Here is a 14,545-nt window from a genome sequence, read left to right as displayed (position 1 = left end):
TCAATTTTGACTGTTTTGACATTTTTTCACTTAATTTGCATATTTTTGGCAATGACAACTTCATTTGAACAAAATCTCATCTACAGCCCATCATCCATGTACACACCAAATATCAAGATGAAATGTGCAGCGGTTTTGGAGTTTTTGATGTTGACGGACAGACATACAGACATACAGACATACAGACGTACAGACATACAGACATACATACATACAGACATTTTCCTAGCCTATAAGAATAGCTTCCATTGCCATATATACATATGGCTATGGGAGCTAAAAATTGTTCCAAAACCAACCAATAATCGCATATAGAAGGAACAGAAATATAGGCGACACACTTATAAGCGCCAGACTTCACAAAAACTATAATAGCTCAAACTCAGGTTCACACGAACCTACACAAACACAACAAGATCAAACAGTAGTCATTCTAGCTTCCCTACTTGAACAACAAACGTAAGTGGAACAACATATTACCAAATAAAAACAATCAACCATTCAACACGTCTCACCAATCAAAAATGAATTTTAAGCGATTGATGAAGAAAACTCTGTTTTCGAAACGTAGCGCCAAAGGATCGTAGTGTCACAGTAGCCTCTCCACTCCAGTGCGGACTAACACAAGACACGTAAGCTTAGATTATGGGTACGTCTCGCCATGGCTAAGCAACATTTTACATAAAACAGCCAAACATGATATACACTTATATTATACACAATATCATACACAAAACGCAAACAACCCAAATATGAACGATGTGTGGAGTTGCTTTCCCTTTACTACCAGTTGCTTTCCCTTTACTACCTACAACTCATCCTAAAATGGCATCGTTTTTCTAGCTCTGCCACCACGACGGTTGTTGTCGGACACGGTCTTGAACTGAGCTCGCAACCGTTTGATTTTTTTGTGGCATTGTTCCGCTGTCCTCTCGAGTCCCTTCTCCCTGTCCTTGGCAACGACGTCTTCATACACTTGCTGATCCCTGGACGTGCCGTCCATCATACGGATGACGTGTTCATCTCTCCAGATTGAAATTAGTAGCCTGATCTCTTCCTGTGACCAATTGTTGCCGCGATTGCAAGAGCTTCTTACTTGAACACCGTCCATTATGGTAATGACCGAACCGAAGACAGGATATAGTTCGGCGTTTAGTTCGGTGTTCTGGTCACACGTGTAAATAGGCCATTGTTTAGTACGGAGCACCGAACCTGGACCAGCCCTCTGACACTGAATTAATTTAGTTCTTTGTTAGTTCGGTGTTGTCTGTTCACACGTCCAACTGACACAGGTTTAAATTTATTCCGATGTCAACTCCGGACTTAACTCACACATGTAAACCCCCTTTATCTACATAATGTAAGCTGATACTGGCTGCAGCACAATGTCAACATTGATTTTCATTCATTATTCATTGCCCCTCCAGAACCCTGAGATTGTGATGGATGGGTTTAACCAAGTATAAAGTCTGGATGTGTAGAAGTAAATCAAGGTAAAATCCAACAAAATAATATGCAAATTTCATAATCTTTTGAACAAACCTGAATAAGGCAATCCCTAGTAAGGTGCAAACTGAATAGCAAAGCTGTAGGAAAGCTGATTTCAGAGAAGAAACTATACAAGAAAAAATATCAAAATACAAATCAAATTTTGCTACATTGAACTGGTGTACGTCAGGGCATCCCCCAGATGTTTACCAAAGATTATTTGCACCAGTGAGTTTAACAAATTTTTTTTGACATAGATGGTTGAATAAGCAGGCTAAGTAGTCAGTTGAACCATGGATGTAAAAATACATCCATGGTTGAACTGCCAAAATATTATTGTGGTTCATTCCACATGTTTGTTTGCTAACCACATTCTTATGGTTCTTCGTACTGGATAAATAATCGGGTATATCAAATTTCAGTTGAATCTCATGAGCAGATTTTGGGAAATTTTGTTCACAGATTGGACAGACATAGAAACAGATGACAGACAGCAGTGTTAGATCAGCTCTTGTGTGTAACCAATGGGAGCTAAAACTTGAAATTGCAAACAAAATCACACTTGCCTCTCTTATTGACGTACAGATTCAACCCCAGCCCCTTAAAGGGACAAGGTCGGCCATTTTTAGCTACTATAGACTATAGTCTATAGAAGCTATTGGGATGGGTATCCGTCCGGCGTCCGTCGTCAGTCTGTATGTATGTATGTATGTATGTATGTATGTATGTATGTATGTATGTATGTCCGTTTGTGAGGCGTCCGTCCACTCAAATATCTTGAGAACCGCAGTACTTACTGATTTGATATTTGTTGTGTAGATGAAAAATATGATTTTGAGAAACCATTTTTTTTAATTTTTTGATATTGTTGAAAATAGGCAAATTAATGCCAAAAAAGGCGTTTTTGGTAAAAAATCTTCTTCTTCATAACCGCTGGTCAGACAGCTTTGTCATTTGGTATACAGGTCCCTAGGGACAACCCAACTTAGACTTGTTCAAATTGTGATGAAATATGCAAATCTGTATTTTTAAGGAATTTTTTGTCATTTTTGATCAAAATTACACTTACATTGTATGTAATTCGTGTACTGTATAAACCCTATCAATTCACCCAGAAAAAAATAATTAATATGATTTTAAATAATTGAATTAATTAGGAAATCATCAAAGCCAAAATAATTTTTGTGTAGAATTATCAGAAAGTTCAACTTTTTTTGACAGTTCATAGTGAAATGCTTACCATCTCGGAGGATTAAAACATGTAAAGGCAACTTTCCTGAATCCCAACTTTGACATATTCTGAACCGTCATTTATTGTGCCCTGTATGTCATCTAAAAGAAATTGCTCAAAATAGTTTGTCATGATAGGGTGGTCAAATAAATAGAGATAGAGAAAGTTCTAATTTCCATTTATGGTTCACTTGGTAAGGATAAAATAAAATTACTTTTTGAGGAAAAAAATAGAGTGGTCAATTAAAAGAGTGGTCAAAGTGATAGGGTTTTTATGGTAAAGCTTGGCTGTAAGATTCCTCATGTGCTATTTATAGCAATTATGCAATCTGTGTAAACAGTGCAATGAAAGTGTTACATGATGTTTTTGATGACCTTGAACTTCGTAAGTTTCTAACATTTGTCTCTTCAGTGTGCTTTCTCTGAGTACGTACAGTCACAACTTATTCAACAGAACTTACTTACAATGTTAATTTGAAAGTTAAAATGTGCTTGGTTAATAGGATGAAAATACTGATAAAAAGATAAGCAGCTTAAGATTCTTTATAACCTGACAGATATGCTGTTTTTTTATGACGTAAATCTTGATTTAAGCAAGTCTTGTTTACTTTAATTAGAATGTAATTAACTCTCGTTTATTAGCTACTGTAGACAAATATAGTCTACAGAAGCTATTGGGATGGGTATCTGTCCGGCGTGCACAGTCATTATATAAATGTATGTATGTATGTATGTATGTATGTATGTATGTATGTATGTCCGTTTGTGAGGCGTCCGTCCACTCAAATATCTTGAGAACTGCAGTACTTACTGATTTGATATTTGTTGAGTGGAAAAAATATATGATTTTGAGAAACTCTTATGCAAATTAGCACAAAAAAAGGCGTTTTTGGTAAAAAATCTTCTTTATAACCACTGGTCAGACAGCTTTGTTATTTGGTATACAGGTCCCTAGGGATAACCCAACTTAAGATTTGTTAAAATTGTGATGAAACATGCAAATCTTTATTTTTACGGAATTTTTTTTTCCATTTTTGGTCAGGCCATCCTGAAATGAGCTATCAAAGATATCCACCTTCTTCATCAATACATGTGTCACAAAAGGTTATTCTCTACATAACACAGCAGAGCTCTGTCAACTGTTGAGTCGCTTGTTTTTTCAAAACCGCTGGTCAGACAGCTTTAATATTTGGTTTACAGGTTCCTAGGATGACCTTAGTGAGATAATTTCATACAGTCAGGAAATACTTAATTTTGTATCCATGTCTATAGTAGCTTCAGGGACTTTGGCCCTATGTTTCATGAATTTTGTTTGATATGAGTCCCTATTTATATTGTTTGACATGTTAAAAGATACTGAATGAATGGGTGACCATGCATATATTCTATCCCGGTTTTAGACAAAATAAATAAAACCATCGCGAGAAAGCATTGTTGGTCATGACCAACAACTCAGCTGTTCACCGCTGTGAGTAGTGTGAGCATCCGCGTGTGAAAAAAACACACACACACACTGACACGTCCCGCTTATGGCTCCAGGTCAAGAATGCAGTGTTCGGGATTCACCTAAACTTACTATCGATGCCATTTGCCCAGTGAAGTTACATTTTGACGGTCAGCTTTGCATGCAGACCTTGACCAGTCTTGTTCTTCGATATACGGTTCTTTGCTGCAAAAGAGCACATTTTTCAAAAGGGCATTTCAAATGCCTACAAGCTGCAACAATCACGGAGCCGTTTGCCGACGACAGTGTTTATTCACAGTCTCTCTCGCTCACTGTGACCTACTGGCTAAAAAGCGGATTGTTTTTGTCTTGTTTGAGCCTCCATGTAGACTTACTTGCCCATGGACTGTGGGCATAGAAATATCAAAAGGGAGTGAAATGAAGGAAGAAACTTCAGGAGACTGTCACGTTAGTATTGAGGTGATCGCCAGATTGAAGCAATATACTTAGGCAAATGACGCGTACATTGTGCACTACTGCATGCTGTGTATGCCCGGTCATAACTGCGTGAATACGCCGTAAGATACTGTTTAAATCACCGGCGAGACATACTTCTACTCTTTTCTTATCATGTCTAAAAGAAACAATTGTGAGACTAAGAACTTTGATGTCGTCCATTTCCGTAAACGACAAAAAGTCAAAAACTGCTGAACAGACTGCGTTGATGTTTGGTACCGATACATAGACTGGTTCCAAGGTTCCAATTCCGAAAAATGGAGCCAAACGGAGCAGAGGTTATATAGTTTTGGGAAATTTCTAACCCCCCTTTTTAACTAATTGATTTTAGGGGTCTTTCATACATGTAGTTTTGGAATGTACACCAATCCTGCATTGTGGACTGTTTTATGAGTTGTGGAACAGAAATGAGGTTTTGATGAATGTTAGAAATATGCAGGATGGCTGATTCAAAGTATAAGAGATTTCTATGCTCTTTTGGGTATCAAAAGCAATAAAAAAAAACATATTTCATGGTTTAGATTCTCACTTTTGAGATGACCCTAAGCATTTGTTATGTAACATCCTTGAGTCAATATACAGACTTTGACATTCCTGAGATTAAGTATCCATGACCTCACATGTTACAGTCTTTCACTACCATGGTATGGCCCAAACCCATTGTTATCAATGGTGAGTGTGGACCTGTCTACAGGAAATTGGGGTGAACAGGTTAGACAATGCCATGACAAGTTGCAAGGTAGCACCAGCATAGAGTCCTACGCATGTCCATGTGTTCTCACAGGAAATTACAGGGAAAAAATTATTTGAGAAGTTTCTCTCCTTTAAATAGAAGTATATAACAATTTAAACCTGTCATGGATGGATTGCTCTCAAATGAACTGAAACACAGTTATTGCCCATTAGCAACAAATCTATAGCAAGATTTATGTAAAGTTCATGAACTTACACAAGGTATTAGACAAAAGATGACCATGACTTTGCTACTTTTCAACATTTATTTCATTCAGATTTCCTCAGCTTAGTGTATAATTTTGTAATCTTAATTACTGTCAACTTAGCTTTACTAACTTATTCTAACCTCATTATTCTTACACTACTGTTATACCTTATAACCACAAAATTTCAAGAGATGCATATATGATTGTCACTTAACAAACAATTTACAAATATGTCTTCTGCTGTTTTCTCCATATACATATACATGTCCCTTTTCTCATAAAAATGGGCTTAAAATCGCAATGTGAAAAATAGTCTTTCAGCTGTATGTTGCTCATTGACTTCGTGGTCTGTCTAATTAGTCTCCACGGACACCGTCCGGGGGGACTCATAGGTTTGGTCATGTCCGTGTGTGCGTGCCTGCGTCCGTGTGTGCATCCGTCCGTCTGTTCACGCAGATATCTCAGACATGCCCAGGTCAATTTCTTTCAAACTTTGCACAAGGATAGTACCCTACCCCATACAGATGCACGTCGATTTGGCCATGTTAGAGGACTTTTTAGTTTACACCACCATCGACTACCATGTATAAGTCAGCTGTCTATAGAATCCCATGTATAAGGCCAAGTAAAATAAAAATTTAGTTTGTCATCATATTCATATTGCAAAAAGGATTCAGTGACACAGTTTTTAGTCCCCATGGATGAAGTCCAGGGCCTAATAGATTGGGTCATGTCCCTCCGTTCACGCAGATATATAAAATATTTTGACAAAATCTCCCGTGACCTCGGTGACCTTTGACCTCAAATATACATATTTGTCCATAACTCAGTAACCACAAGTGCTACACCCTTCATATATGGTATGATGGGACAGCTTATGACGCCACATATTGTACCTCATTAATTATGCACATATCTAATTTTGAGCGAGCCAATAGAGCTAGGTCTGATTTTTGGTATATAGGGATGACTTAGCAATTCAATTTTTTTGACAAAATGTCACATGACCTCAGTGACATTTGACCTGAAATATACATATTTGTCCATAACTCAGTAACCACAAGTGCTACACCCTTCATATATGGTATGATGGGACACCGCATGACGCCACATATTGTACCTCATTAATTATGAGTAGTTTCACAATGTGCCAGTTGTGATCAAGTGCCATTGGCGCTATTTTTAGAATTGCCACCTAATTATTTCTTTTGGCAAAAGTTTACCACTAGAAATGAAAAAGTATTTCAATCCCTTCAATGTCATAAAAAACACAGATAATTAATGTAATAAAAACTAAACAAATATTTCTTTAATGTAAAAACTATCATGAAGAACATACAAAACATCTTGATTTGTAAAATTAGGAACTCCTGAATGCCGAGAAAGCTGTTGCTGCACTTGAGATCATAAACTGTTTAAAAGTTGCTCAAAGTGGCTACAAGATTTTTGATTTGGCTAATGAGTTGGCTAATCATTTTCGTGACTTGGGGAAACCCTGCAGTTTATGCACATACCACGTGGTAGCAGTAAACTAAATGATACTGAAAGTTTCACATTGGCACAATTTGACACAACACCGGTGGCCTATTATATACTTACCCTACGTGCACCTACCTGACTTGCCTATTTAACACAAGGTACCAGGTCATGATGACACACAATGACAATGTACCGGTGTTGTTTTATTGAAATACATTACATGTCCCCCAAAAATTTAATTTGTCCAGTCCCCATTAAGACCTACTATGGGTCACTGTGTCCCCATGCTAGCAAAAGCTGGCTGAAACACTGTGCATGTATACGTTACATAAGATATTATTTTTGATACACAGAATAAGGACACAAATTTATCAGTATGTTACAGCTACTGTTTCTTTACAATGACATGAATAAAACAATACACATTTACTCCTTAAATCATCTGAAATTCAGGGCAAGTGAATTTTTCTTCCGGACAAGTGAAATTGAAAATTCACTTGCCCTGTGGCAAGTGAATTTCCCCGTTCAGTAACATTCGCACAGATTTTGTGTGTCAAGAGGTAACCAACGATTGATAGTACTCGGCGATTCCACGTTGTCACCGACATTCGCACCTCCGGGTGTGATGTTTCAATGTTCCATCATCTGGATCATGCCATGTTTCGAAAAAAAACATGGAATGGCAGAAAAATGCCCTAAGTAAAAGTCTACGAAGATGCAGGTTTATGATCAAGATTTGCTCACCATAAAATGCAAAGAAAATGTATGGCTATCTAACTGTTTCACTATCAGTATCACGAACACACGGTAGCAATCTTACAGTGGTTTAGTTTTATCATTGAACAATTGGGTCTTCGGTATTATTTCTGTTTCACAGTCCGTGTCATTTGATAAATAGTTAAGCTTACGAGCAAAGTCCCTTTTACATGTAAGTTTCAGTATATAACAGTAGTTCACTTTGGCGTGTGTTCGTCATTATCCATTGTACTGAAGATTGTATGAAGGTTACAGGCGCTCATGCACTCTTCCAAACTATGATCTGAAGTAGTGAGCGCATTAATTTATTATGTGATGGGGTTCAACCATGACGGTTAATTCAAATCGCCCGGACGCCCAGGCAAGCCTTGAACATTGCTGTAAAGAGCAAGAAGGTGCTTTTATATATCCTTTAAGCCATCTACGGTCACTATTGGGTCTAATATTGATTTGACTGAGGAATTTTGCTATCGAAAAATTTGTAGAAAATGGCCGACTTTGTCCCTTTAATACAGGAGCAAATGGCAGTTATTTTGCCACTGTATGGTAAATGTAGATTTGGTTCTGACATTTTGACAGTGTAAACACCAGATCAAACTTTCTATCTGTCATCATCTCTTTGATATTAGATCTCACCAGTACTAATATTTAAAAAAGTAAAAATGGCCTGATCATTCTCACAAACCTTTTTGAGTAGTTTTATATAGAGTCATGGCTCACTTTAAATTTTAATGTAACAGTGATTGTTTTCATGATTGAACAAATCATAAAGAAATGTGGTGCAAGTTCAGTGGATTATATAGTGAAGAACACACTTGTGAAAACAAGCAGGAAAGCATTTCAGTCTGGAAAAAGATAGTTGCTGTTATGCTGAATTGAATGTAAGTTCATGAAAATACAATGGACTATTGAGGTAATAGAGATAAAAATAAGCTGATGGGATAAGCCAACTCCTGATTTTAAAGGCACGTTTATCAACTCTATCGCAAAACAAATTGATTAATTTTATATACTTTCTAAAAGCAGGGAATGATTCAAATAGCACAAAAGTTATCAAAAAATGACCCTCATATTATAAAACCAGTCATCAGCACAGGGCCAGATTTTGTCATCCAATTAACAAAATAGCAGGATTTGAAATACATATTCTACACATTGTACCAGTATGTAGAAGTCTCTAAAGTTCCTTAAGATTCATTTTCGTATTATGAGCTTGCATTCAGCAATACTGAAGCAAACATTTTATCAAGAGAACAAGTATACTATAAGTGTAAGTTTGTAAGTTAGGCAATAACAGCAAATTTACTGTAGGCCATTGATTGATTGATGCCTGTGTATGGTATCACTTCACAAAACTACCTGTGTGGGATCACTCAATCAGCACAATTATGACAATAAGAGGTGAAGTATTTAAATTGAATTGTGAATGATTTAAATAGCCATTGAATATTTACTGCTATGGCTACTCTTTGTTTTAATGTAGTGTTTCTTTCCATCTTATTTACTCAAATTACCCACAAGTTTTGAAAATGTAAGTGAAAAATACAATAGTGAATTACATTTTTACCTTCTCGTGTCTATTTATAGACAGAGAAGGTATTAGAGTTGAAAACCTGTATGCTGGTGTCAACTACTTCCGTCTGTCAATACTTCCGTCTGTCAAGATCCGTTGACGTTATGCCATTGTGATGGGTCATATCATAAACTGGTGGGGGTGTTCATGGTTCAGGTTGAGGTGTAGGAGAACGATTTTGAGCTGTGACAAAAATCAAAAGGGACTTAGCGGCATAGCCACAGTGTTACATGTAAGCCTTTCTCCAAGGTTCTTAGTTGACTACGATCTATTACAGACTACTGAGCTGACGTTAGGGGTACTCACTTTGTGTTTGCTCACCCTCTGTGCGCTAGTGTTTGGTACTGAGTTGCGTGGATATCCCCTCATGGCCTCATGTGATATGGGCCTGTTGCATAATCTGCAGATGATCATATGCCTCTGAGTCTGAAAACAGTCATTGTGTAAGCCTGTCGGCATTTTCCTTGCATTTTTTCTCATTTAATTTTGTAAAATATCGGCGAGTACCTCAATATTTCAAGATAACTCTTTCTTCCCAATCGTTTCCTTGAGTTTCAGAGTCATATGAACGAAAATGAGTGAAAGTTTTAGACAGGAAAATCGGACGTCGGCCATGTTCAATGTTTACAGTAAAATCAGAAGTTTATGTGGAGGAAATAATTAACAAACACTATTCATGATGCCCGCCCTCTAGAGGCAGACCTTCCTATATGAAGTACAACATTTGATGCTTGTTGAAAGCTTGACCACACAATGGAGCATTTAAACTTTTAGAAAATGACAAATTGAATAAGAAGCTATTCTGAAAATGTCAAATACTGAGAAAAAATGCGCAAATATTCAAAAGAAACAGGTTAACTGACTGGTCAGCTATAAAAAACAATGAAAATGTTTATGATCAAAAGTTTTTGAGATGCGCACATTTTAACAAATACAGAAATTATTAACATTATAAATATAAGACCAAACTATTTTTTCAGGGATGGGACAGGTTGGAAATGAGGGGTGAGAGACAAAGGCACTCCTATTGCTGCATGTGGATGCAGCCACACCATTTCATTTACAGCATACTTATTCACTGTGTTGTGTTCAAGTTCCATATTGTACTGACTGTCATACAAGGATAACATAAGCAAATCAAATCAAATTAGAAAAGGATCAATGCTGTTGTGTGGATTTTGCTGAACACGGCTGATTTTAATATTTCGCCCTACATATTTGGTATCCAGCAAAGGCATATTTTGATGTAAAGTCAAAATTAACACTACATTGCTGACAATATATGTTACCGTTTCTGCATGAACTTTTCTTTTTTAAATTATAGAAAGTACTTCGAACAGATTAACAATTATCGTGATGTCAACCCATGATTTTACATCACAAAGACTGTAATTCTGCCAATTTTTTTATTTTTCAGTCATTTTATAAATTTTGCACTGCACAAGATGATTGAACAAATTGCAATGTTTGAATTTGTAAACTCAAAGAATAAAAATCCTTTGGTCACAGATTAAATTATTTTTTGAAAAGAAATTTACTCTTAAACACTTTTAGCATATATTCTTTACACGGTCATGTATTTCAAGGAAAATATGCCTATTAAAAACAGTAATTTCTTCACTTTCAATTTCTTTTGAATACTATGACAATTATCAGCCATGAGGTTTTACAAACACAAGACCAGATAAGCGTTTTTCATCATTTCCACAGGACTCTTTGGAATTATTATTATGGTTTATTAATACTCAAATTGTGACCCAAAATGGTCAAATAAAATGAGTTTACAACACAGTCAATAAAAAATTTACAGTACATCACTAAAAAAAAAACTACAAGAAAAAGACCTCCCAAGGAAGCAAGACATCAACTGGTAATTTCAAAAACGAGCACCAAAAACCCCCTAAAAGAATTTGAAAAATTAAAAAACAACAACGACGACAAGACATCAAAAAAGACACAACAGAAATTTGACAAAACCAACATTCACGACAGCTCAACACAGGACAAAGAATCATGAACTCTGGAGTAGTTTAATGCAGTAGACTACTGGGCTTGATTCTTTACGTTTTGTGCGGATTTTAAAGTTAACCAAGCTTTTATTCATTGTCGAATATCCGTGACCTGATTTAGGGGGAATATGATAATTTAGTTTATGGTCTGGTTTTATGATTTCCTCAGCAAACTTTTTACAAATTTTCTGACGTCTAGTTTCGAGTGTGTCTAGCTGTAATAGAGAAAGTGATTCACTGTAAGACAAAAATGGATAAATAATTCGTAGTGCTCTCTTCTGGATTCTTTCAATCGTTGATCTATTCTTTTCAGTGAGACCACCTTGCCAAACAGTACAGGCATATTCTAAGGTTGATCTAACCAATGAGATATAAATTTGTTTAAGCTCATGAGCTGTAGCCCCAAATCTGCACAAAACACGGAGAATGTGCAACCTTTGTGAGGATTTTTTGACCATATCATCAACATGGTTTCCCATTTTAGTTTGTTATTTATGATTAACCCAAGAGATTTAAAATTCTCTTGATTTCTAAGACACTGTTGCCTAGTAACAATGGCGGAAAAGGAGGAGGTACCTTACCAAAAAATAGCCTCATTTCTTTACATTTTTTTGGATTTAGTTTCATATTATTTACTGAAGCCCACTGGTCAATGTGTGATAATGTTGTCTGCATCTGCGAATTAGTAGGAGTACTGGAATGAACACATTCTGACACCGTGGTGTCATCCATGAATATAAAGTTTGATCCCCCAATACAATCAGGAATGTCATTAATCATGAGCATAAATAGGATTGGGCCCAATTTTGTTCCCTGTGGAACACCTGCACGTATTGTTTGCCAGGAAGAAAAGCTATCACCAATCTTTACCCTTTGAGATCTATTATACAAGAAATGTGCGTCCATTTAATTATGTTACTATTTATACCGAATTTTGATAATTTGTGAAGAAGTATGTTGTGGTCAATCTTATCAAAGGCTTTACTGAAATCAAGGTAACAAATTCTAACCATATTTCTTTGACTTTCCAGTTGCTCGAGCCAAGTCTGTATCATATCTATCAAGGCAGTTGTTGAGGACGATTTCTTAGCACCTGCAAATTGCGTTTTTTTTATCTTATCCTTTACTTCCTGTTTGATCCATTTTTCAATCAAACTCTCCATTACCTGGCCACGCTGTTGGTAAGAGAAATCGGCCGAAAATCATCAAGGGAAGCAGGGTGGTTGTTTTTAGCTAGAGGAATTACAATGGCCTCCTTAAGTTTTGATGGAACTTGACCTTCTTGAAAGGAATAATTAAAGATATCAACAAGGGGAACAGCAAATTCATGTGCAAATTCCTTCAACAATTTATTTGAAATTTGGTCAGGGCCACTAGCTTTGGCACAGGGTAATGATTTTAATAAGTTGACAATACCATTGTATGTAACAATCGGAAGGGAATTACTATTTGGGAGATTACGAATAAGCTCATCATAGTTTAAGGGAACATAGTCCTTATTTAAGGGAACATAGGGAATATCCCGTAAAAACAGTTAAAAGTGACTTAAAATGATCACTTGGTATACATTTAATTTACAGATGCCAGGTTGTGTATTTCACATGCACTCAGGTCAGTAGGGAAGTGCGTCATTACTATTTTGGACTGTTAATTCTTATTTCTGAATTATTTACCTTTTTTCCACACTGAACTATCTTTAGGCAGTTTATACTGTAGCTTAGAATTTTTTTTGATTGATGTATTTAATCATCTTTTGGGTTCTTTGGGTCCATATCTCACCTCATGCCCCTACATCATCAACTATTTACCAATAACTCCATGCCAACAACCAATTACCTGACCTTGCCACACATTAGAGAAGGTACAGCGTCATTGACGGTATTTTTTAAAAATGTTGATGTTGTATAAAGTATAGTAGTATGTTGAAGCCCCTAACATATGCCATGTAGTGAGTTGACAAGATGAATACTGTGTATATCAACGTGATCTTGGGAGTAGAAGAAGAAATTAAGGTAGATATTAAAAACAAAAATAGTGAAGAAATCATCCAATGCTAGCATTACTGGTCCTTTTGGTGACTCTTTGACACCGTCCTCACAATATTACCTAGGCTATAGGGAAAGAGGTCTTCAGAATAAGACCAACCCTGTTCAATGTATGAATACTGTGATCAGTAAGATGCATAAAAATCAAGAGAAGAACATGTTTTTGAGACAAAAGACTCCTAGAGAGGCCCCGAACATACTCAAATAACTCTCTGGAGAGGCTCCCATACATTACTTACTGAAAACATTTTAAAGCAAGACATCATCCGAGGTGAAAGAAACTTCTAGATTGTGATGAAATTTAGTAAACCCGATGTCGACCATGACCTAACAAAAAATTAAGTTATTTCAAGAAAATAATAAATGCATTAAAATTTTGTGTGAGAAGGTAGTCGAACAAAAGGTAATAGAAAATTTGAAACCTTGTTGTGGTTAATGTGAACAATCCTTTTTGTGTTAACATACTTGATTTTGTATACCGTTATAGTACAATCACATGATCACCGGCAATGCTATTAGTCCAGTTGTATGATGTGCACTGAAAATTTATCCTTGGAAACTAACTTTGTATGGAAGTTTTATTGTCCTAATCATGTTTCAATACTTTTTGCCTTAACAGTTTGAAGATGGATACATTCTTTGCACATGCAGATGACCTTGATAAAATGTTAGATGATTTTGAAAGAAGAGAAGGTAGGTGAACAAAATTTTACAACCAGTTTTCTCTTTAATGCTTTCAAAAACAGGCTGTGTACAGAAAAAAATCTTGACTTTGCCTTACATTCAACAAAACGCATTATGAGCTCAAAAATCCCATATTTGGCCTTAAATCTTTTTCAGAATTGCTGGACAGAGACAGCTGTAATATTTGCAGTCTTCTCCCCAGAATTTTTGTTTCCAGAGTTGGGGGGATAATTAGCATAATAATTTGCATATTGATTAACCTAAATCAACCAATCACCGGCTGTAAGTGAAAAGATTGCAATCAATACCTTGAAAATGCAACATGATGTAATAATACCGTTATGAGAGCTGTAACATGGAATAGCCCTTTGGAATATCCA

The 14,545-nt window shown here is 36.2% G+C and overlaps 1 protein-coding gene across 3 annotated transcripts in view; it reads left to right on the top strand.

Moving 5' to 3' along the window:
• LOC139139385 (zinc finger FYVE domain-containing protein 16-like) overlaps positions 1-14,545 on the top strand; it is a 190,000-nt gene that overhangs the window by 41,389 nt on the left and 134,066 nt on the right. For 2 of the 3 annotated variants that reach the window (XM_070708287.1, XM_070708285.1), the window contains exons 2-3: positions 1,428-1,493; positions 14,101-14,174. In XM_070708287.1, coding sequence (XP_070564388.1) covers positions 1,447-1,493; positions 14,101-14,174 — 121 coding nt within the window. In that variant the 5' untranslated portion in view covers positions 1,428-1,446. The remainder of the gene's footprint in view (positions 1-1,427; positions 1,494-14,100; positions 14,175-14,545) is intronic. The other variant, XM_070708286.1, reaches the window with a different exon arrangement.

The sequence above is a fragment of the Ptychodera flava genome, chromosome 8 (assembly GCF_041260155.1).
Source record: "Ptychodera flava strain L36383 chromosome 8, AS_Pfla_20210202, whole genome shotgun sequence".
Lineage (NCBI taxonomy): Eukaryota > Metazoa > Hemichordata > Enteropneusta > Ptychoderidae > Ptychodera > Ptychodera flava.
Note: the sequence above shows the minus strand (reverse complement) of the source record. Positions and strands in the feature narration are given on the sequence as shown.